The sequence below is a fragment of the Nyctereutes procyonoides genome, unplaced genomic scaffold (genome assembly GCF_905146905.1).
Source record: "Nyctereutes procyonoides isolate TBG_1078 unplaced genomic scaffold, NYPRO_anot_genome, whole genome shotgun sequence".
Taxonomy (NCBI): Eukaryota; Metazoa; Chordata; class Mammalia; order Carnivora; family Canidae; genus Nyctereutes; species Nyctereutes procyonoides.
The window spans coordinates 11,954,721-11,979,253 of record NW_026575151.1 but is presented as its reverse complement, the minus strand read 5'-3'; the positions used below and the strand labels follow the sequence as shown (position 1 = coordinate 11,979,253).

The window sequence follows — 24,533 nt, the reverse complement described above, 5'->3', positions numbered from 1 at the left end:
CCATCCCAGATCTACTCTTGTTCCCTCTTCCCTTTGCTCTCTCAGCTCCTGCATGGTCTCCACGGCACCCTTTCCTACCAGTCATCATAGGGTCTTTTAGGGAAGCAATTGCTATGAAAATACAAGGGGCCAGCCCATGGCAGGAATTGACTGAATTCCATCTCCAAAATGTGGGTTATGCTTCTCCCTCTTTATATCTTCATACTTCCCCCAGATCCTTGTTTATCTTCATCTATATCTTCCAAAACGTATGCATATTTTTTCTGGAAAGAGAAAGAGAATAAACGTAAAGCTTCCATCGGAATGTTACTGGCTTATGTCTGGAACAGATTTCAATCCTCAGTTCTTACACTTCTTGGACATCATCAATTAAAATACCTGCTTTCCTTGGGGCACCTGGGTGGCTCAGTCAGTTAAGCATCTGCCTTCAGCTCAGGTCATGATCCCGGGGTCCTGGGATTGAGCCCTACATTGGGCTCTCTGCTCAGCAAGGAGTCTGCTTCTCCCTCTGCCCTTCCCCTCCCCCTGACTCATGCTCTCTCACACTCACTCGTTCTCTCTCAAATAAATAAATAAAATCTTTAGAAAAAATAAAGAGACTCACTTTCCTTGACAAAAAATAATGTTCGTGCTCTACTCAGGCACAGGTTAGGTTGAGAATGCTGGCTGGCCCAGCCTTGACTGCCCTCGCCCACACCACCTCCCCGCTTTCCCTGTGTAGTTCTCCCAGGTGACAAGGGCATGCCAGGAATGCACTCCAGTTGAACCCATGCTGTTAACAATCTGTCACTTGTGGGGTTTTACCTTTCAGGATCCTGGGCCACCAGCACTCATTGTCACCTATATCACATGCCTTTTTCCGAGAGTCCAATGCCCTTCACATACCGAGTGCACTTCACCTTGCTCCAGAAGGTTGCTGCTGCTGAGGGGAGGTGCACACCAAACCCGTTCAGAGCTTGCTTCAGAGCTGAAGAGGAAAAACCCCTACTCCACCACAGACAACTGTGATCATTAGTGAGCTTTAGTTGTTTGAATTGCAGCCTGGCCTGTACCTTTTACGAGTAAATTTACAAAGAAGATTTTTTCTTCCTGAAATTTTGCTTGGTGATAAGCATTTAAATGAATGCCGGGAGTTGAAGATTTCTCCATAATTATCCAACGTAATCATCATTCTCCCCATATCGATTTAATCCTGATTTTAAGTGCAGCCTTACAAATAAAGCTAAAATGCAATAAGCATTTACTTTACGTTAGGCTCCATTCTACGTGCTTCGTGTGAAGTATTATAGTTAAACCTGCAGCAATCCTATGACTCGGGTTCGGTTTTTAAGCTCTCATTTTGTAGGTAAAGAATTTGCTTCATGGGCAGGTAATGACCAGCCCAAGGCCACACAGTAGGGCCTGTGGCCAGGGTTCCAATTCAAGTATTCTGCTTCCAGAGTCTGCACTTCCCTTTTTTTTTTTTTTTTAAAGATTTTATTTATTTATTCATGAGAGACAGAGAGAGAGAGGGGCAGAGCACAGGCAGAGGGAGAAGCAGGCTCCCCTGTGGGGAGCCTGAGGTGGGACTTGATCCCAGGCCCCCTGGATCACACCCTGAGGCACAGGCAGATGCTCACACACACTGAGCCACCCAGGCATCCCAATCTTTTTTTTTTTTTAAAGCTCTCACATGCTAGGCACACAGTGCTGCAGATTTTACATGTGGTGGGTTTAAATGTTTAGCCACTGACACAATTATGCAAGAATGTAACTGGTTTTCTAGACACTGACTAATTTCTGTTTTGAGACCTCATTCAGCAGAGACAGACCTTAGTATCAGCTAATTCCGAGTCTCCTTCAGCTCCTGGGGTCACAGCTGAGTTATGAGTGCCTTAGGCAGAGTCAGGGCTTTGTGTGTATCCAATGGAGGCCGAGTGAAGTTGCACCTTTGGCCATCATGTCCCATCCCCATCTCCCCATGCTGGTATCTGATGTATCTGGTTACCATGCAAGCTGGGATGGTGGTATCTGCAGCCTCCTCAGATCTGTCCAGCGTCTTTGCTGTCTTGGCTTTACCAGAAACATTCTGCTTCCCCTGGCCCACCCTGGGTTGGGAGGATTGGTGGGAAGTGTGGAGTTCTCTCCTGCCTAGGTACACCACGTAGATATTTCGTTGACTCCTCCTCCTTACTGAGTTCCTAACAACTCTAGTACTAAGCCCTCTCTCCAGATTCTTGCTTGGGGGGGGTAGGGCGCTCACACTTTCTGCTCTCAAATCCCTAAGCTTATCTGAAGCTTCCATCTTGCCCCATGTAGGACTCAGCTTAGCTCTCATTTCTAACTCCCCTTCACTTCTCTCTGATTTGCCTTGCCCTTCTTTGGTGAGTTCTAGAAAGTTGTAATGTCTGTCATGGAGGAAAAACTGCTTCTGACTGAGTATTCTCTCAAATCTTAAGACTTTTGTCTGGATTTCTTTGCTACATGAGTTCTACTGAGTCATCCTTTCTTTGGTCAATGAATGGCACTGACTGGGAGGAAAGACAGGACTGTGGGGAGATTCAATGGAAGGAATAAGAATAGTTGATATCTCACCCCCCCACCCCGCACATGCTCAATAATTATCTCATGTTATCTTCACAAAAACCTATGGGAGGTGTAATTATGCTTACTTAGAGGAAGGACAAAGGTCTTAGTAAGATGGATTAATCTTGCACGCAACTAGCAAGCTCTTGATCACCACACTCAACTATTCTTATCACGTGGTACTGAAATAGTTTCTTTAGATGTCTAAATTTCTTTTCTTTTTTCTCTTTTTTTTTTTTACTTATGATAGAGAGAGAGAGAGAGAGAGAGAGAGAGAGAGAGAGAGAGAGAGGCAGAGACATAGGCAGAGGGAGAAGCAGGCTCCATGCACGGGGAGCCCGACGTGGGATTCGATCCCGGGTCTCCAGGATCGCGCCCTGGGCCAAAGGCAGGCGCCAAACCACTGCGCCACCCAGGGATCCCAGATGTCTAAATTTCTGATGGAAAAAAATTTTTATTTATTTATTTATTTTTTTTTAATTTTTATTTATTTATGATAGTTACACACACACACACACACACACACACACACACACACAGAGAGGCAGAGACATAGGCAGAGGGAGAAGCAGGCTCCATGCACCGGGAGCCCGATGTGGGATTCGATCCTGGGTCTCCAGGATCGTGCCCTGGGCCAAAGGCAGGCGCCAAACCGCTGCGCCACCCAGGGATCCCAAAAAAAAAAAAAAAAAATTTCTGATGAGCACCTGATGAGTCAAGGGTAGGACTTCATCCAACTCGATATCCCCAAAGCCTAGACCTTAGCAGGTACTCAACAGGCAGTATTTGAATTGAAGTAGGTCCAGGAGAGAGAAAGGAAAAGAAGAAGGGGGAGAAAAGGTCAATTGGGAAAATCTTATCTTAAGCTATTCCCAAACTTCCTGAACAAGTTTGTTGATCAAAATCTGAGCAGAAGTACTGTTATGATCTAAATCATGTCCAGAACAGGACTCCTCTTACTTACACGATACTCTCCAGTTATTGAAGGCATAGAAATTATTTCCTCATGTCCAGAAGAGAAATGGGTGTACTGTCATTGGTGACACTACAATAACATGTGAGGATCACATGCATATGCGAGCAGTGTGACCAGAACTAGTGATAGCTCTTAATCAGTCAATGCAATCTTAATTGACATTTCTTTACCTTCAGAACATTGTCATTCAAGATGTTGGTGGTGTATAAATCTGACAACTTCTTGGATTTCACTCCTATTAGATTTTTGTCTGAAGACTTTTATTCTCCCACAATACATAAATCCCTCCGATACCAAATACCATATTTATTAGATTATGCATCTAGGTGACAGGTAAAGGCTTTAGGCTGTGATATGCCCAAAGTTACAATCAAGGGCAGATTTGCTGAATAGTTTTCCTGTTGCTTCATAACTGTTTATCTACAGTGTGCCTTATTGTTAAAATTTTTATTATTCGATGTTACTGGGACACCTGGCTGGCTCAGTCAGCAGAGCGTGCGACCGTGGATCTCTGGGTCATGAGTTCGAGCCCCACATTGGGGATAGAGTTTACTTTATTTTTTATTTATTTATTTTTTATAGAGTTTACTTTTAAAAAAAAGGTATTTTCTATGATAACAAATACTATAAACAGTAAAACAAAAACAATAAAGTTAACATTTCCCCATGCCACCTCTTTCAGGTTACTTCCATTAACAGCCTATTGCATGTTCTTCCTTATGTACTTAATATACGTGTTCGAGCACATCTTCATGTTTATAGGAATCTGATGTTCCTTTTTCTGTTCTCCCTCCTGCCCTCCCCCTTGTCTTTTACCCTGGAGCTCCATCTCTCCTTCTTCCCCTCTTCCCTTCTCCAACTCTTCTTTCTTTATTCCCCCTCTCTATTTTTCATCTTCCACCTTTCTCTCTCTTGTTCCCTATTAGTCTTGCGATACCCAGACTCTCAGAAAGTTGAGTTTTCACCCTCAAGATGTGACAGCTCAGTCCGAGCTTTGGGGATGGACTTTAGTCCTTGGGTTGCCTTGCTGTCCTACACAGTGTCAACATGAGAAAGTGAGAGGCAAGCATGGGAAGACATAAAATACTCAGTTTATCAACATTAGCTTATTTGGCTGAAACATTTCAGAACTCAGGGTGCTTTTGTAATTATTAAAATCTTTATTGTCAACATTTAATTCAAAAAGTAAATTGTATTGTACTTATTATTTTTTTTAAATGCCCAAATTCTATAGAGGTGTTTAAAAGCAAAAGGTAAACTTATGTCTATCCCCTGAGATTTCTCTCCCTGCAGTCCTATTGCCCAGAATAGTTTAGTATTTCTTTTCAGATGTTTTCCTAGACTTTTGTAAAACATACTATATGTTGTATATAATGTATATGTAGCTTTGTCACTTAACTATATGGACATCTCTGGTACTACGTATAGGTCTACCTCTTTCCTTATAAATGCTGCATTATATGCTTTAGTATTAATCTAACCATTTCCAATATGACCACTTAAGTTGCTTCCAATTTCCAGGATCCAATTCTAACCTTTCAATCAAGACTTTCCCAAGAGAATGCTTGTCCATCCTTGTCTTCTTAGTGACTCGAGGCTGCTGACATGTGAGACTGGTCCTTAATCAGTGACTCCCACAACATTGTAAATGTCCTTCATCTCCTACATGTCCATGAAGCAATCCCTTTGAGTCTCATCTGCTGGTTTTGTTGTTCTGTTCTTCCTTTTGGCTTCCACTTAGACCTATGCAGGTTTGATGCAGGATCCCAGATCTGACCCCCTGAACCACGCATGCTGCAACCATGCTCATAGCCATACAACTGTAGTAGATGCTAGGTCACTTTACAGGTAATAGGCAGGAAACATAAAGGCCTTTACTTGAGATCATGGTCCTAGGGCCCCAAAGAACAGAAAACACAGCAGTGCCCTTGTCAATATGAGTCAGCTGCCAGCAGGAGATGATGCCTCAGCTGAGAGAGGGTGAGGAAGCTGTGAGCTCCCCAAGAGCATCTCCCTTCTTGGGGGCTCACTGGGTCACTGACAGCAAAGGGCTGTGATGGAGGGAAGACTTACGGGGCTGAGAAGACAAGGAACTGAGAGGTGAAAGATCTTACAGGATTTTTCCCTTCCATGTTACAATCACTGCTTCATGAAATAAATTACTTCTCAGGGTTAGAGTGGTCTTAAATGCACTTACTTACTTTAAGTTTCTATTTTAATATGTTATTCACTAAGACAGTTGTTTACTTGTTTTTCACATTTTGCTGTGGATGGTTCAAAAAAATAAAAATATTTATTAAAGTGAATATTACATTAGAAATTGTGTGATGTCCATGTTAAATCTAACTACCTATTTGAGAAGGAAGCACCCCAAACATTCTCCTAATATTTTCTTTCTGAAGCGAGAACCCATGTTTCTTTTTTTTTTTTTTTCAAATTTTCCAAGTCCATTTTATTTTGTTTGTTTCAAATTTTTATTTAAATTCTAGTTAGTTAACATCTAGGGTAGTATTGGAGTAGAATTTAGTAATTCATCACTTATATACAACACCCAGTGCTCTTCACAAGTGCCCTCCTTAATGCCCATCATCCATCTAGCCCATTCCCCACCCTCCGCCCCTCTAGGATCCCTCAGTTTGTTCTCTATAGCTAAGACTTTGGTTTGCTCACAAGAACCCATGCTACAAGTATACTCTTTCCTATTTGTGAGGTTTTTGTATTGACCATTAAACAGTCCCTAGAACCAACTTTCAGTATTCAAAAGATATTGACCTCGTTTTTCTAAGGCGTCATAGCCCAAAAAAGAGAATAGATGAACCAGGAATTTATTGCATGGCAGTGGAAAGAGCGAGATGATTTTATTATTATTTATTATTATTAATAATTATTTAATTATTCAAATAGTTACAAATTTCACATTATAATTTCACTTATTTGGAATTATAAAAAGAATGCCAAGCTGAATAATGGTTGACTATTCCTAAGTGAAATTTAATATATTTTTTAAAGTAGGCTCCATGACCAGTGTGGAGCCCAACATGGGGCTTGAACTCACAAGCCTGAGATCAAGGCCTGAGCTGAGATCATGAGTCAGATGCATAACCAACTGAGCCACCCAGGTGCCCCTATGTGAAATTTAATTTAGTAGTTTAAGTACAAAGTATATTTTTTGGGGATCCCTGGGTGGCTCAGGGGTTTAGCGCCTGCCTTTGGCCCAGGGCTCGATCCTGGAGTCCCGGGATCGAGTCCTGCGTTGGGCTCCCTGCACGGAGCCTGCTTCGCCCTCTGCCTGTGTCTCTGCCTCTCTCTCTCTTTCTCTCTATCATGAATAAATAAATAAATCTTAAAAAAATAAGTACAAAGTATATTTCAAAACTATACTACTCTAATATAGACAAGAAGCTAAATTTGTGAAAAAAATATTCAGAACTCCAGTCATGTACATAATTTCTATACGTTTCTTTAAAATTATAATTAATTAAATGTGTTAGACTAATTGAAATTAAATAATTCAAAGAATAATTACTGAATTTCTTAAACTTTTTGTTTGAAAAAGATCTTCATTCTCACAGGTTTCTCCTTACTAATAAGACCTGACAATTGTAGTGGAGAAACCAACTTCCAAATGTGTATACAGTATGAATCAAACCATTTGGAATTATACTAGATGCTCAAGTAGCAGAGCTAATCTGATGTGATTTTAAATATCTTTAGGTTAGTCTGTTTATCTCAAACTGAATTTGGGCTTAGAGGTGGAAATATTTAAGAGAAACAAGAGGAAATGATTTGGCCTGTGAAAGCACCAGGTGCCTAGACGAGCCACCATGGATGTACATCCTTTCACCACCCCATTTCTGACTCATGACCCTTTGCCATCACCACCTTGGTGGATCTTGTACATGCACAGTCTCTGGTCTTTTCCTCCTACTATTCACTCCAGCCAGCATAGAGAAGTCTTGCAGGTGGGGATAGGAGAGCCAACACATTCTTCTTTCAAAGTATATATTTTATAGGATGTGAATTTTATCTCATTAAGGTGTTTTAAAAAGAATTATGACTTTAAACAAAAGAAAAACCATGCAAATAGTAGGCTCCCAATTGGCCATGCATGCCCTTGTCTTTTAGAGCTGGTTATACACTTTTATTTCCCAATTTGGTACCTCCTTATAAAAGTTCTTAGCATTTTTTAAAAGCTTTCTTTCTTGGGACCCCTGGGTGGCTCAGCAGTTGAACATCTGCCTTTGGCTCAGGGCTTGATCCAGGGTCTAGGGATTAAGTCCCACATCAAGCTCCTTGCGAAGACCCTGCTTCTCCCTCTGTGTCTCTGCCTCTCTATGTCTCTCCTGAATAAATAAATAAAATATTTTTAAAAAATAAAAAAATTAAACAAAAATAAAAGCTTTCTTTCTTGATCAATATGTCTATTTTAATCTTTAAAAAAAAATGCTTTGGATTCCAGTGTGAAAGCACCACTTCTGAGCAGTCTTTTTTTTTTTTTTTTTTAGATTTTTTTTTTTTTAGTAGGCTCCACGTGAGGAGCTTGAACTCAGGACCCTGAAACCAAGACCTGAGCTGAGATCAAGAGTCAGATGGTTAACCAACTGAGCCACCCAGAGTCCCTCTGAGTACAGTTTTAATAGGAACTGAAAGGCAGCATGACTTTACAGAGACCATCTTTAATAATTTTCTTGGGAGTTCCATACATACACTTGATACATGTAACTGTTCCAAGGTCATTTATCAGTTATGCTTTGTGAAAGATTGGATAGACCATTTTGCAGGAGCACTGAGGTGCCAGGTGAGGGAACTTGCATAATTTTGCTAGCATAATTTTGTATTGTTGCAAAGATGTCTTCATTTCCAGGCTCAGCTTTGATCCCACGAGACAGGTGGTTTTCCTTTCATCTACAAATATCTGACAATGCCTCAAAGTTACCAATACAAATAAAAAGTATTTTTCCAGAATCTGTGGTACAATGGGAGCCCTGGGATCTCTCTTCATAGTGATGGATTTCACTGGTATAACATAGGCTGTGTGGGAGGTAAGATTTGGATCCAAAGTATGTTTCTAATCACCAATTTGAAGTGACATTTCATACAGGAGTAGAGGGATCTGTTCCACTCTTATGAGATTTCACCTGACCCTGAGCACTCAGGAAACAAGATAAAGAAGCAGCAGGACTGGTCTTACTCTTCTCCCCACAGAGCTCCTGGCTGTGTCTTCCAGCTAAAACTTGTTTCCACAACATAGTGGCTGCCACAGTATGCTGTCTATACTGAAGGGCTGACCACTTATTTAAAGCTGAAGTTCTGAACATAACTTTCACCCCAAACTAGATTCCCACAAGACACGAAACGCAGGGCAGGCAACAATAGCCGCCCTGCTTCCGACGCATAGCAAAGGCTTGCGTGGGTACTCCGTTGATTGTGTGACAGGTGTATAGTGTTTGCGCGTGTTTATAATATCAATTGAAGACAAAAATCCAGTTTTAAGGGGGATAATACCTTTTTGGAGGTGGGAAGGAAGCCTCTCCATAAAGACTTCAGTAAAAATGTTTATTCAGTGGTTGCTGTGGTGGCTAATGCTTCTGCATTTGGCAGGGTTATAACAAGAGTCCAGCCACATAATGACAAATAGTATCGACTCTCCTGAAACTGAGGCTTCTAGTTCCTACCTAATTAGACATTCTCTTCTCCTCTTGTCTTCTCTTGTCTTCTCTTGTCTTCTCTTCCTCCTCTCCTCTCCTCTCCTCTCCTCTCCTCTCCTCTCCTCTCCTCTCCTCTCCTCTCCTCTCCTCTCCTCTCCCCCTCTATATATTGGCCTTAAATATAGAACCTGAATATTTAACAACAGGGATTCTGCTTGAATGAGAAGAAATAAAACCAGTTTCAGACCTTTGTGTCATTTTAATCTCTGGCAATGACATGTGAAAGCGATTAAGAAAGGTACTCTAAGAAAAAAAAAAATCTTACCTCCATTGAAAGAGGCTGGAAGAGCCTTTGAAGAAGTCTGAAGCTAGAAGCACCATACCTTCCCTTAAGAATATTAACTGGGCAGCTAGATCACAAATGCAAAACAAATGCAAATGTGTACCTTGGCTAAGACCCAAACGTTGGCAAAGCTGAATCTAAGCTCCCGAGAGAGATTAATAGCCAGAGCCGCTAAAATAATCACCTACCTCTGCTCTAGAGGTGATGCTCATGGGAACCAAGAAGGGCTGGGAAGGGAGGCTTCAGCAGCATCCGCCGCCCGGCAGCAACCCGCATGTCTCCGGTTGACCTACACTGAAAAGAGGACGTACAGAGAAAAAGGATGTTTCTTTTCCTTGTAATGTGAGCTGTGTTTTTTTTTTTTTTTTCCCCAAGCTGTGAACTTTTTACCTTGCTTCATTCATGCTTCATTTGGTCAATTACTAACTGTACGGGCCTGAAAAGCGAGCGCGGGCTTCTTCAAGTCGGTATTTCGCTCCTGGATTCCTTTTCATTTCAAAACGGGGCGGGTGGGGGAGAGACCACCTTCCCTGGCGCGGGCTGCGAAGGGAGACGCGGAGCGAGGGGGCCGGTCCCCTTAATACCACGAGGACCGAGAGGGGCCGACCCTTCCCTCCCAGGATCCGTTTCCAGACCTCGGGGAGCCTCCTCTGCCCTTGCGATGCGGATCCCGCCCTGAGCGCCCGCGCCCGTCCGGCGGTGCCCGGGGGGTTACCTGGCGGCCGGCGCCCCGCGAGCGCGGCCCCTCGGGCGGGGGCCGAGGCGAGGCCGGCGGGGGCGAGGCCGGCGGGGGCCGATCTCCGGGACGGGGCCGGGCCGGGCCGCCCATTGTTGAGCGCGGCGAGCCCCGGCGATGCCCCGCGCCGCGTCCTCGGAGCGGCGGCCCCGCTCGAGCTTGGCGGCGGCCTGCAGCGCTGCGCGGCGCGGGAGCGGCCCCGGGGCGGCGGTGAGTCGCTGGGGCTGGGCGGGGGTGCGGGCGTCGGCCCCGGGGCGCAGGGGCGGTGGGTGCGGGCGTCGGCCCCGGGGCGCAGGGGCGGTGGGTGCGGGCGTCGGCCCCGGGGCGCAGGGGCGGTGGGTGCGGGCGTCGGCCCCGGGGCGCAGGGGCGGTGGGTGCGGGCGTCGGCCCCGGGGCGCAGGGGTGGTGGGTGCGGGCGTCGGCCCCGGGGCGCAGGGGCGGTGGGTGCGCGCGTCGGCCCCGGGGCGCAGGGGCGGTGGGTGCGGGCGTCGGCCCCGGGCGCAGGGCGGTGGGTGCGCGCTGGCCCCGGCGCCCGGACGCTCCCGGGCCTCGGCGGGCGCGCGTCCTGCGAGGATCGTCATGGAGGCAGGAACCGCCCCTGCAAGAGGAAAAGCGCCGGAGGTTGCGGACAGCGTGGAGACGCGTCGGAAGCAATGGCCTGTGCGATAGTTTGATCGTGAATCGCCCCGCGCGAGGGCCCCTCACCGAGTTAGGTCGACCCGCCCCCCGTCGTTTGGCGGAATTGGTTTCTTAGGAAACGTCCCAAAGGTGCTCCGAGGGACACGCCCACTCTCCCCGGCCCTTGTTCCAAATCTTAAGGCAGTTTTTTTTTTCTTAAAAAGGTGTGTTCTGCGGTCTTGTAGCAGAAATTAAATAATGAAAACGAGAGCACACCTGACACTCGCCCTCCTCTGAATTGCCAGAGACGCAGGAGCTTTGCCGAAGCGTGTGGGAGGGCTCAGGGAATTTCAATACGGGGAGCATCCGGGGGTGGGCGGCGTGGGGTGTGTCCCTTTCTCCGATGTATTTTGGCATCACTTTTTTTTTTTTTTAATCGTAGTATTGTGGTGAACCTCTCCGTGCACGGAGCTTTGGGATCGGGAGTAAGTGAGCACCCGCACGCATGTGGCCTCCGTGGCGAGACTGCGGCGAGCTCCCAGGCTGCCACAGGCGATCTTAGCACAGAGGCTTATAAAGATTGTTCTGTGTGTTTTCTGGTTCTAATCATTTAATATTTAAAGGCTAATTATTACTCCCAATTAAAAGCATATTAAAGGTATAGCTAAATCCCACCCACAAATAATTTCACCAGAATTTGTTTTACATTTTAATTAATTTTGATGGCTATGTTTGTCTTACAGTTTTTTTTTCTGATTATGGAAGTATTGCATGATCATCTGCAGAAAAGGTGAACTATACAGAACTGAGAAAAAGTAAATGGTTATTTATGACGACATTTACATTTTAGTTAAGGCCTAGTTTTTCAGAGAAACCTAGTCATTTGAAAACTTTGCGGCTATGAGCATTTTTTTAAAAATTGCCAATGAATTTCTTTTAGGAACTGAAACTAGGAAATGCCAAGGAAATAAACTTGTACTTTAAAAAAAGGTTATAACCAACAATAACTTCTTCACGTGGTTCATGGAACAGAATTTATTGTGGCAATTTCTCTTGAATCAACTTCCCACATCTGCTCCTGACAAATGGCTTTTGTTTGGATAGCCTGTTTTGTAAATACATCTCTTTACCATTAAGGCAAAGTGCCCAGATACATCCCTTACCAGTGCTTGTAGCTAGCTAGGCTCATTGAGTTAATATTTTTTTATTGGTTTCTACATCAGAACTTCTTCACTGTATGCTTGATAAAACCCTGGAGAAGGTTACCAAGGGATGTTGTAGAGAATTTACTTCCCTGGAGGTTTTAAGAATAGGATAAACAGCCATCTGCTTTCAGTGCGGTACTGTCTGGTTAAAGGAAGACTGGGTCACCTCTTCAAACCCCAGATTGAGGAACTCTAAATATATTTCAATCTTTGATAACCTAGGATCAAAGGGTATAAAGATTCCCCTCAAAGCACCTGAGTCCAGCAAAGCCCTGTTTTGGTTTATGTAAAACAAAGATTCTCCTTTGGTAAGAAAGATTATATAATTATCCCTAGGAATTGCCAATTCTTTTCTATTTATAGATAGAAAATCAACAATGATTTAATTATTTTCTAAGACATTCTAGGTTGAATGTAGCATAAGTTTTGTGATTTCAAATAAATTGCTTCAAAGTGAATGAATGAATTGATTCACAGGAATTAAAACTTCTGCCTCAGGTGGGGAGAGGGTAGCTGTGTCATAAACGTCTGAACTAAGGATGGTGTCCCTGACGGCTCTCTCCAGTCTGGATCCCACTTTCTTTTCAATATCCTCTTTTGTGTGACAAATCTGAGTACATTTTTACAGTAATGTTACATTTTGCTTTTTTCCTCAAAATGTATTTTGAGTGGTGCTTATGCCCAAACTGAGTATTCCTATAGCTTCTGTTGGAGGCTGCTCCCCGGGGCCAGCAGTGCTGCACTCTTGCTGGTTTCTTTCAGAAAGTCTGGATTTCACAGGTTGCTGCTTCCTCTACCCTCCTGTTTGACAGACGTATCCTGTAATTCTAACCACCATGTAACCTCAATTGCAGTGACACCTTCCTCCCTTTCTGAAATGTCACTTGATCAGGAGCGGCCACCATGCTCTCTCCCTGAAGGATCACTGGGAGGGGTTCACTTTCTAGGAAAGGTCATATCGAAAAGAAAATGGGGAAGTCAAGAGTCTCCTGGCTGGGCGGTTTTCCACTTTGCTGGAATGAGCAGTGCCTCTCCCTCACACCCTTCATCTTGTCATATTTCTCCATGCATGCCAAGCATGTTTTCTTATGCTATAGTAACGCCCAAAGAAGGAACAGGAGCATAACAATGGTCTTTCATTTGTTCAGCAAACATTTACTATGTGGGAGGCAGCCCAGGGAATGGAGATGGGTTCTTTGCCCTCTGGAAACTTGTCATATAAGAGGGGAAATCAAATGTTAATAAGCTAGTGCCATTCTGAGGGATACAGAGGTTAAGAACTTTGGGTTATTGTAAGTTAAGCATATACTAACTCTATGACCCAGCATTTCCATGGCTAGCTATGTACCCAAGAGAGATGAAAACAAATGTCCACAAAAAGGCTTGTACAAAATGTTCATAGCAACCTTATTGATAATTGCCAACTAGAAGTAACCCTATTTCCAGCAACAAGAAAATGGATGCACTGTGGTACATCCATACAATGGAATACTACTCAGCAATCAAAAGGAATGAACTCAAAAAAAAAAAAAAAGGAATGAACTCATGATGTACACAACCAGCTAGATGCATCTCAGAACCATTATATTAAAGAAGCCAGACACAAAAGAATTCATAAGCAATTCTGTTTATGAAGTACTCGAACAGGCAAAACCACTCTATAGTAGAGAAGTTAAGTGATTGCCTCTAGAGGGTTAGAGGGATTGACTGGAAAGACTTAAGAGGTTTTTCTGGAGCAATGGAAAGGTTCTAGGTCTTTTGAGTGATGGTTGCATAGTTCTGCACAATTATCAAGCTTCATCAAACTGAACACTTAGGACTTGTGCATTTTATTGTATGCAAGTATTAGTTCAATTAGAAGAAGAAAAGCATGGCTTCTAGAGCTAGATCAGGGTACACATCCCATCTCTGCCTCTAGGTATATATTGCCTTGGGAAAAATATTAAATGCCTCAGAACCCGAAAGCATTGGATAATATTGAAGCATCTTCATAGAGTCATTGTGGGGATTGAGTTAGCCATCCAAAGGGCTTAGTTTAGTAAGGACTCCATAAATGTCAGCTAATAATCCCCTGCACCGTAATAAATATAAATGTGGTTTTGGTGTTGATAAAATTATTTATACTTTCTGTTAAAGCCATCTCATTTATTTAAGATTATGAAGGATCCTCTAACATATTAACTGATCTCCTTAGCATGATATGTATCTTCTTTTTCGTAAGGTTTTTTTGTTTTGTTTTGTTTTGTTTGTTTGTTTGTTTTGAGGTTGTAGGGAATTTAAAGATCTTGCCTACAGCCTACCATTTCAAAATGCCAGTGGAGCTTTTCATAGCCAACAGTGGTAAACCCTGAAGAGAGACTACTTTGTAAACCCCTCTGTTTTTGAGGACTGATTAAATGAAATTTGTTGAAGCTGAACAGCCAGACCAGGCTTCCAGCTTCCAGGAATCCCAGGTGACATAGGTTACATTTTACACCCTCTTTCTAAAGATGGACAAAAATTCCTGAACTCTGTATCAAATTGATGTTGTGCTTCTGTTTAAAGGGACAAACTACCTTGAATTTTCAGTAAGATACCTTGGACAGAGTGGTAAATATAATAGTTTACTTAATCCATTAAACTTCAATTATTTAAGTTCAATAAAGCACTTGGGAATGACAATATGTACTTTGCCAACTCTAGCAAAGGCATTTTGTTGTGGGGCTGGTGTAATTCATTCAGTAAACAATTTATCACATTTACTGAGAACATATTAGCCCCGGGAATGCAATCATGGCTGATAAAGATGTTTTACAGTCAAGGGTTCATAGATGCCCCGACTCTAAGTGTGAATGCGTATCCATTTCTCTTCGAACTTTTTTCAGAGCAGAGGGCTCTGTCTTAGACTAGTCTTACTGGGTTTTGTTTTGTTTTGCTTTGCTTTTTGTTTGTTTTTAAAGCTCCTTAAGGAGGAGGTTTGTTTTTTTTTTAAAGATTTTATTTATTCATTCATGAGAGACACACAGAGAGAGAGAGAGGGAGAGAGAGGGAGAGGCAGAGACACAAGCAGAGGGAGAAGCAGGCTCCACGCAGGGAGCCTGACGTGGGACTCGATCCCGGGACTCCAGGATCAGGCCCTGGGCTGAAGGTGGCGCTAAACCACTGGGCCACCGGGGCTGCCCAAGGAGGAGGTTTAAATCCTGGTTTTGTTTGTTTTGTTTTTGTTTTTGTCATTGGTACTGTTTTCTTAAACATCAGAGTTACTTGCTAAGGTTTTCTCTTACTATCTTCCTAAAAATGAGAACAATGAAATGTTCCTCTACCTTAGACTGTGGAGATGGAGCACCCTACACCTGAATCTGAGCTCTACTTCCTGCTGTGGTTTAGGGCAAGTTCCTAATTCTTTAAGCCGCAGTTCCCTTATCTGTAGAATGGTGATGATAATACCTTGAAAGAGGTATTAATACTATCAGATTCAAGCTAATCTAACCATTAAATGACAAAATACATGTAAAAGTACATATCCAGGCACCTGGTAGGTGTTAATTTCTGAAATGTAACAAGTACCTGCTAAGAGGGGAGCACTGCCTGAAAGTCTTCTTGTACTTTCTTCACACTCCTGTGAGGTAGGCACTATTGTTATCCTTCTTTAGAGATGAGGAAACCCAAAACACAAGAGATTAAATAGTTTGCTGAGGGCACAGAGGTGCCAGGGTAGAAATCTGCAGGATCCAGCCTCTCAACTGATGAGTCTCCTGATGGAGGTCACTTGCATTTCCCTTTTAGGTAAAATTATTTTTATGATTTAATTACTGCAGTAAGTGGCACTACTAGTGCCACTGTTATGGGATGTACACAAGTGAACACCGGTGTTGGAGGAATTGGTTGACCATTGAAGGCCGGGGTAGGGGGGTGCAGGAAGGGCGTCAATGAACATGTCAGATTTTTTTTCCCAGGCCCTCAAAAGTCTGCCTGTCCGTGGCCCTCTCTGACCTGTCCTTTTACCCTCCTACCACTCCAATGGCTCCAACTAAGAAGTCAATCTGGGAACAAAGACAGGTGGAGAACTAGGCCACCTGTTAGGATTTGGCCTAGGCTTTGTGATGCCCTTGTAAGGTTTAACATAGATGTGGTATTACCTTGGTCTCCAGAAGAAAGGCCAGGTGAAAGATGGTCTCCATAGCCCTATTGTAGTAAGAGGGAAAGTAAACTGACCTAGGGTATTTGTATTCCATGTTTCCATTGGCGTTTTCAGAATAAATTCTGGAGAACCGGGAGCTAGAACTTTAAAAGTGAATGCCAAGTGTACGTTGAGAACTCTACTGATTTAAAGACTTAAGTCACATTGGCCAATTAAAATAAGGTGTGGAAGGGGTGCCTCGGTGGCACAGTTGGTTGGGTGTCTGACTCTTGGTTTTGGCTTTGGTTATGGTCTCATGGGTGGTGGGATTGAGTGCCCCGGCAGGCTTCATGCTCAGCAGAGAGTGTGCTTGAGGGGTTCTCCCTCTGCCCCTCCTCCCACCTCTCTCTAAAATGGGTAAATAAATTGTTAAAAAAAAAAACCCCAAAACATGTGGAGGCCTAGGGGGAAAATATAGTTAAATAAATTATAGATAATGATTTTCTGTTGAGATAAGAGCCTTTGCATTAGCTCTACCCTCTGCTTCTGTAAAGTCCTGGTTGTTGTGCAAGACGTTCTGTATTTATGTTCTCAACATTCAGACCTCTCCTTTGCGGTGCCGTTCAACAGCCAGAATCTCAGGACTTTTTCCTCAACTACCCAAATGGTGCCAGGTGTATTTACAGAGCCACCAGAGAAGCTCCCCAGCACATAGAGGAAGCCCCTCTGGGGGCAATGGGCTGAAGGCTGAAATTCCTTCTCATTTGGAGTCCAACTGGCCTCCTCATGGGGAGGAGTCCCATGGCGAGTTGCTTGCAGCCCTGTAGTTGAAGGAATGCCACTGTGTACCAGTTCTGTCCACCCAAGTGAGCCACATTATCGCAGGGCAGCGTTCTTGGCAGATGAAACTCTTAGGGTTCTGCTCTCTGAAGGGGGAAAAAAGAGAAATCTGGACGGAAACCTGCAGGGATCTTAGCTCTCTGACTGTCCCTGACCCTTCAAGGCTGCTCTGCTGTGTGCAAGCTCCACTCACTGGTCTTTGAGTCTGACTCACAATGGATGTGCATGGCTAAAGTGAGGAGAATTGCAGGACTGTCACTTGAAGTCCCTCCCTGCCTCTTCACCATTGCCTCCAGCCTCTGCCCCTCAACTTGAAGCCCTTTATATCTGTTCCCATGGTTACCAGTAGCAGCTGGAATGCCACAGTGAGAAGAGGCTGCCTCCCCTGCTGAGCCAGGTCTGGCTGGGCAGAGGCCATCATTCCATCGCTGAATCTGTGACATGGGGTCACAGTTCAGTACCTTCTCTTTGTCATGGGTTCTGTACCTTTCCCAGGCCTGTTAAGGTGGGGTTGCAGCGGGTGGCGGGGCGGGGGGGGCAGCTGAGGGGGTGTTGTATAAGATATTTCTTGTTCTGGGCTGGCCTGGCTGCCCCATGACCTGCCAAACTCCTGCCTGATGCTGTCTCCTTCTGCGTGCTAGTGCCCAGTGGAGGGGGGAAGGAGGACTTGCTCCTGTCTAGTCAGATAAAAATGATCACTCACTTCCGCACCTGCTGTCCCTTTGGCTTTTGTTCCCACTACCATCTGTGTATAGGTTAGTCAACAGTAATAAGGACGGGCTCTGGTCTTAAAGGAACTGGTATCAAAAGCAAATTTCTGTCCCACCTGGAAGGTCAGGCAGGCACTGGAAGCTTGGGGTGAGGGGGCGGGAAGAGGGTAACATAGGGACTTGAGGCTCAAGATGAGCACGTACTAGCTAAGAATTTGTCATGAAGCTCTTTCCTGAGATACTCTTGAGAGGCTTAAATTCCTTCTCATTTGGAGTCCAACTGGCCTCAGAGTTAAGATAGGACTTGTAACAACAGGTAGAAATTAAGCAGCCTTGGTAGAAAAGGTAGGAAAGGCAGTGACCAATAGAAACCACCAAAGATCAACACTTCTAGAAGACAATACTGGAAGAATTGTTTGCTTGTTTGTTTTTTTTTTAAAGATTTTATTCATTTATTTGAGAGAGAGTGCACAGGTGGAGGAGGGGCAGAGGGAGAGGGACAGCAGACCTTCCACTCAGTGTGGAGCCTGACGTGGGGCTCAAAGGGGGGCTCCATTCCCAGGACCTCGAGATTACAACCCAAGTCAAAGTCAGACACCCAAGCAACTGAGCCACCCAGCACCACTGCCACCCCATTTTAAGATTTTATTTATTTGAGAGAAAGAGAGAGCGATCAGAAGCAGGGGGAAGGGCAGAGAGAGAAGCAGACTCCCTGCTGAGCACAGAGCCTGACAGGGTCCCCTTGGGATCATGACCTGAGCCAAAGGCAGACACTAAAGTGGCTGAGCCATCAGGCACCCCTGAACAATTGTTCGATTCTTCCTGGGATAAGGCAACTTTGTTTTTTATGGACTGTTCCAGCCTGCAGATATCTAACTGAGCCTTAGGTGACATGACTATTGTAGAAGGGGGCTAAGGGCACCCTTTGGAATTTTTTGATGTGTTGGGTCCTGGCTCTACCACTTTCTTTGTGATCTGGAACAGCTTACAGGTATACCTCAGAGATAGTGCGGGTTCAGTTCTAGACCACTGCCATAAGTGAGTCAGATGAACTTTTTGGTTTCTCCAGTGCATATCAAACTTAGGCTTATACTACACAATGGTCTATTAAGTGTGTAATAGCATTATGTCTAAAAAAACAATGTACATACTTTAACTAAAATATACTTTATTGCTTGGGGCACTTGGGTGGGGCTCAGGTCGTTGAGTGTCTGATGCCTTTGGCTCAGGTGGTGGTCTCAGGGTCCTGAGATTGAGTCCCACATTGGGCTTCCTGCTCAGCGGGGAGTCTGCTTCTCCCCTCCCCTCCCCTCCCCTTGCTTGTGCTTTCTTTCTCTCTCAAATAAATAAAATCTTTAAAAAAATATTTTATTGCTAAAAATGCTACCATCTAAGCTTTCAGCAAGTTGTAATCACCAATCACAAATTACTGTAACAAATTTAATGCTGAAAAAACTTGAAATATTGCAAGAATTATCAACATGTGTCACAGAGATAGAAAGTAAGCAAATGCTGTTGGGAAAATGGTGCTGTTAGGTTTGCTCAATACAGGGTTGCCACAAACCTTCACTTTGGAAAAAATACAATATATGTGAAGCACAATAAAGCAAAGGGCAATAAAATGAGGTATAACTGTATTTAAATTACCTGTATCTCAGTTTTTTTTTTATTATTTATGATAGTCACAGAGAAAGAGAGAGAGAGAGGCAGGGACACAGGCAGAGGGAGAAGCAGGCTCCATGCACCAGGAGCCCGACGTGGGATTCGATCCCGGGTCTCCAGGATCGCTCCCTGGGCCAAAGGCAGGCGCCAAACCGCTGCGCCACCCAGGGATCCCTGTATCTCAGTTTTCATTTCTGTGAAAGGGGGCCACATTTCATGGGGTTGTTATGAGAACCACATTTGTTATATATACATATATAAATACTTTCTAAATTGGAAAGCCTAGCACAGGTGCCAATTTGTAATATTTTTGAATGATGTTTTGAGAATGCTATGCTAAACTCAAGGCATCGATTTTGTCCGTCCCATTTTTATGTTATATATGCAGGTGGGCCCAGAATTCTCCTGGAGGGCATAGGGTGGTGGGGTGAGTAGGGACCTAGAGGATTTACAAAACCTAAAAACTCTGGATCATATTACACTAATCCTGTAGCACCCAAGGGAAAGGACAAATGTTGAGGATAAGTAGGAACCCCTCGTATAGAACCACAGTTACAAACACCTTGAAAAGTATATTGTAAATCGCAATTACTTTTCCACAGGTTGTCTGTATGGGGGCACATGGGTGGCTCAGTCAGTTAAATGTTTGCCTTCAGCTCAGGTCATGTTCTTGGGGTCCTGGGATGGAGCCCCATGGCCAGGCCTCCCTGCTTAACAGGGAGTCTGTCTCTCTCTCTGCTCCCCCCCCGCCCCCACACTCTTCCTTCTCTCAAATAGATAAATAAAATCTTTAAAAACAAACAAAAAACAAATTGCACTTTGGTACCTTGCCTTCCATTCAGACCTGCTTCCAAAGAATATAAAGCAACAGCTGCAGGAAAGCTTGGGAGACAGATTCCTGCTTTGGGTGACAGCAGAAGTTGGAAACATTTAGGTCTGTAATTCGGAGGCATTTAAATAGTATGGAATGTCTATTATCTACCCTAAACAGCAGAACGAATCTTGCATATTGTAGACACAAAGGCAGTTGGCATGAGCTTTACAAAAGTGCATGTGAGCTTCTAAGACCCAATAATCCTCTTGGGCAAAGTAAGGATTAGGCCTTCCTCACAAACAAGGGGGTGAGTTCATTTTTCCTAAGATTCTTTAACTGATGCCAAATTTAGCGAGGGACCTATTTTTTCTCAATGAATGACAATCTGCACTTCCAGTTTTGATGTCCACCCCACTAGACAGGTTTAGGACAGAAGCAACTCATTTTGCATGTAGATGGAGAATGACACCTTGGCTTCCACAGACCAAGGAACCTTCCCAGAGCCAGAGTCCCTCCACCTCCTCCTGCCTGCAGGAGAGGGATACATGTCTTGCCCCCCCCCCCCCGAATCTGATGTGGGAGGACTCGAGAGAGTCAAGAAAGTTGGATCTAAACTCATGTTTTTAGGACAGCCATGCATGTACATTAGCTGACGTGCCATTTCTGCCCGGTACAGAGGCTCATCAGAGGAGGCCCTTAGATGAGCTCCTCAGGCTAATTCTGACATCCTTGTGCTTGAGGAACTATTTCTTTCAAACTAGTTGCTGGGTTCTCTGTGCTAGTCTGTTCCCAAGTTCCATGAATCTTCCTCATGTTCCATGTTTCTTGTTATTGTATGCCATAATCCTTCACTCTGGAGTTAAATATTTATATCCCTCCCTAAATGCTTTGGATATTCACAGTTTCCTGTCTTAAGAAATTAGAGAGCCATCCTCACAACAGTCATCCCATCACACCCCTCGGGTGACTTCTGCTCATGTCTCTCATGTAGATCCCTGTGATCGAATGCTAATAGCCATGTCTTGCTGTGGTTATCAAATGCCAGGCCCTTTTTGTCTCATATGAGTAGCAAAAGGGTGATGTGGAAGACATACCAGGCACGCATGGTTTAGCATATGACAGTTCTAAGAAAAATGCATTCAGAGCCCAGTGATCCTTTGGGACTTTTAATAAAGGGTGGCATGGTCTTCAGCCATTACTTTTTCTCTTTGTTTTATTTCGTTTTGCTTTCTTTTTTTTTTTTAAAGGTTTTGTTTTTATTTTTTTTTAAAGATTTTATTTATTTATTCATAGACACACACAGAGAGAGGCAGAGACACAGGCAGAGGGAGAAGCAGGCTCCATGCAGGGAGCCCGATGTGGGACTCGATCCCAGGTCTCTAGGATCACACCCCAGGCTGCAGGCGGCGCCAAACCGCTGCACCACCAGGGCTGCCCTCGTTTTGCTTTCTTTATCTGTAATGATGATCTTCACTGTTTCAAATGATAAGAAAATTCACTGAATAACTTTTTAAAGCACAGCATCTGGTACCTACCATGTGCCCAATAAATGTAGGTTTCACTCTATTGGTAAGACGTTAACATGTATTGCCAGGCTCTGTTCTAAGTGCTTTCTACGTATCAACTGGTTCAGGTCTCACAACTACCCTTTGATGCAAGTGCTATTATTTTCCTATTTTGTAGAGGAGGAAACTGAGACATAAGAGGTTAAGTGACCTGCCAGAGGTTACACACCTACTAGGTAATAGAGCCCAAATAAGAACAAAAGCAACTGGCTCCAGAATCCACATTAATACATATTACACAGTCTGCCACTTATCAGAGTTGATTAAAGGGCAGGCTCTGAGTGTTCACAGTGGGGGCCGTACCCCTCCAATGGTGAAGCTATCCTCAATTTAACCATAGGGCCTTGCATGAGGGCCCTTGGTTTTCTTATGCACTTGCACTGGGCTACCTATGTAAGTATAGGCTTCAGTGGTGGGGTGGAGAGATTGGAGTCAAAATCTGAAGCAGGTTGAATGTTTATTAGGTAGGTTAAAAGATTTAGCCAGTCATGTGGCTTTTTCCCCCTACCCACTCTTTTCTAGTCTTTGTGCAAGGTTGACATGGAAGCCATTGGCTAGAATCTAGAGGTGGTTACACATATGCTTTCAAAAGTCATCAGAAATATGCTGAATGCCAGTGGTATAAATTGTATAGGGTGGATCCACTGGGAGGCTTCAAGGGATATCAAGTGAGAAAAGGCAGCAGCAAGAGCGGGAGATAGAAATGGACACAGAGGTGTGATTGGTACATCTCAGATCTGAGACCTACCAATCACATCTCTGTGTGACTGAAGGGTTATGTGTGGCCCATCCTGCAATAAGCAAGCTGCTGAACCAGGGTAGGTGAGCAGAAAGAAAAGGTTTTTAAGTACAAGTCAGTGATATGCCTATGATAAAAAACACCAGATAGGGATCAGGCCTAGATCCTAGATCTCTCTCTAGAGAGAATAGAGAGTGAGCTTCCTAGATGATACATAGTGATTTAAAAAAGCAAAAAAGGAGAGTAAGAGAGGGACAGTGATCCAGAAGATTAGGTCTAAATATATAGACATGTATATATATATAAATATATAGACCAAAAGGCCAGGAACAGGGGGCTTTTAAAGAAAGGGTAATTTTTTTTCATACTGTGAAAACTATGATAAATGCTTAGTCATCAGAAAATAGAGAACAGCTATATTAGACTAAGAACAGAACTCTGTACCCAACATCATCAGTTCTTAAAATGTTCTTGCAGACACTGGAGGAGCCAAGAATCCAGGCGTTCTCCCCACTGTGCCACCAGGAGACCCTGGGGAGATGTGTGGGAAGCCTGTAGCAATGACACTCAAGACCTGCTACCAGGAGAGACATGATAATTAGGCCAACTTCATGCATGATAGGCACGGAACAGAATATCATAGGAACAGAAACATAGGAAGCCAAAAACATGACATTTAACAAGGCAAATTATGAAAATGAGTACACACATGCATCCAGCGTAAATCCAAAGGAATTTCTCCAAAGAGCTCTGAGGATAAACTTAGGCCTGTATAAATGCACTTCTTTCTGCTTAATCTCAAAAAGCATTCTGGCTGCCTCAAAACTTCAGGCAGCAAACGTGTACTGTGCTTTGCCAACTGTTTGTTGGAAGGCTCAGCAACAGCTCCCCACAATGGTCCTCTCTACCCCCACAAAATCCTGCTGCTAATGAGATGGACCAAACAGGGCTGAATTGTACTTTTACAAAGAAATTGGCTGACAATCATGTAGAGAAAAGTATAAGGAGAAAGACCTACCTTCCCCCAAAATGTATATGGTAAATACCTTTGTTTTATTTTATTTTTAAGATTTTATTTATTTATTCATGAGAGATAGAGAGAGAGGCAGAGACACAGGCAGAGGGAGAAGCAGGCTCATGCAGGGAGTCCAATGCGGGACTTGATCCCAGGACCCTCGGATCACTCCCTGAGCTGAAGGCAGATCTTCAACTGCTGAGCCATCCAGGCGTCCCTATGGTAAATACCTTTAGAGTTGATGGGCAGAGAACTCCATTCTGGGTGCATCCCACAATTACTCCCTTTATTGTCTCCTACGGCCCATTCAACAAATCTGTATTATGTGTGTACCATGAGCTACTTGCCGTGGTGGCCCTAGGTGCATAGTGGTTTAGAAAAGCAAAATTGAAGGCAAGCCAGCCCTGGGCTTAGCCAGCAAGTTAAGTGAACTAATAGGAGACAGGAGGGAAGAAATGTTACAAATCTGTTGAACATTTGGCAAGATTTCATTCGTTTAACAAATAATTATCAAGCAACTCTGATATGCTTTCCTTTCTAAGCATGTAGTAGAAGAGAGACCAGCAAACAGGTGGTCAGAAGACACTGTGAACTGCCCATTGTATATAGCCTGGTATAGCTAGCATGGATTTTGGATTTTCATCCAAAATCAAACCTTGCAGTACAAGTATGGATAAGCCAGGAGAATGTGGTACCTTTTGGGATCTCGAAGTAGCCCCATAAGATGGAGAGCTGTTTGGTTTATGTTTATGTTTTTCACTTGAACTTGTTTCATTGATTCCAGGGTTTCTACAGTGTATCTTTAGATATGCTTTTCTTAACATTTTATTTATTTATTTATTTGAGAGAGAGCACACCAGAGAGCATGAATGAGGATGAGAGGGAGAAGGAGGTACTCCACAAGCAGGGAGCCTGACATGAGGCTCCATCCCAGGACCTGAGCCGAAGGCAGACGCTTAACCGACCAAGCCACCCAAGTCCCTTTTTGGGTGTTTTAA

General features: G+C 43.9%; 1 protein-coding gene across 7 annotated transcripts in view; it reads left to right on the top strand.

Annotated features, from left to right (window-relative positions):
- The window catches only part of SHROOM3 (shroom family member 3), a 173,010-nt gene that overhangs the window by 86,265 nt on the left and 62,212 nt on the right, over positions 1-24,533 (top strand). The window contains exon 1 of one of the 7 annotated variants that reach the window (XM_055313019.1): positions 9,734-9,874. The exons of the other annotated variants lie outside the window; for them this stretch is intronic. Within the exon in view, the coding sequence (XP_055168994.1) occupies positions 9,855-9,874 (20 nt within the window). The 5' untranslated portion in view covers positions 9,734-9,854. Of the gene's footprint in view, positions 1-9,733; positions 9,875-24,533 lie in introns of those variants that run through there. 7 annotated transcript variants of the gene reach the window in all.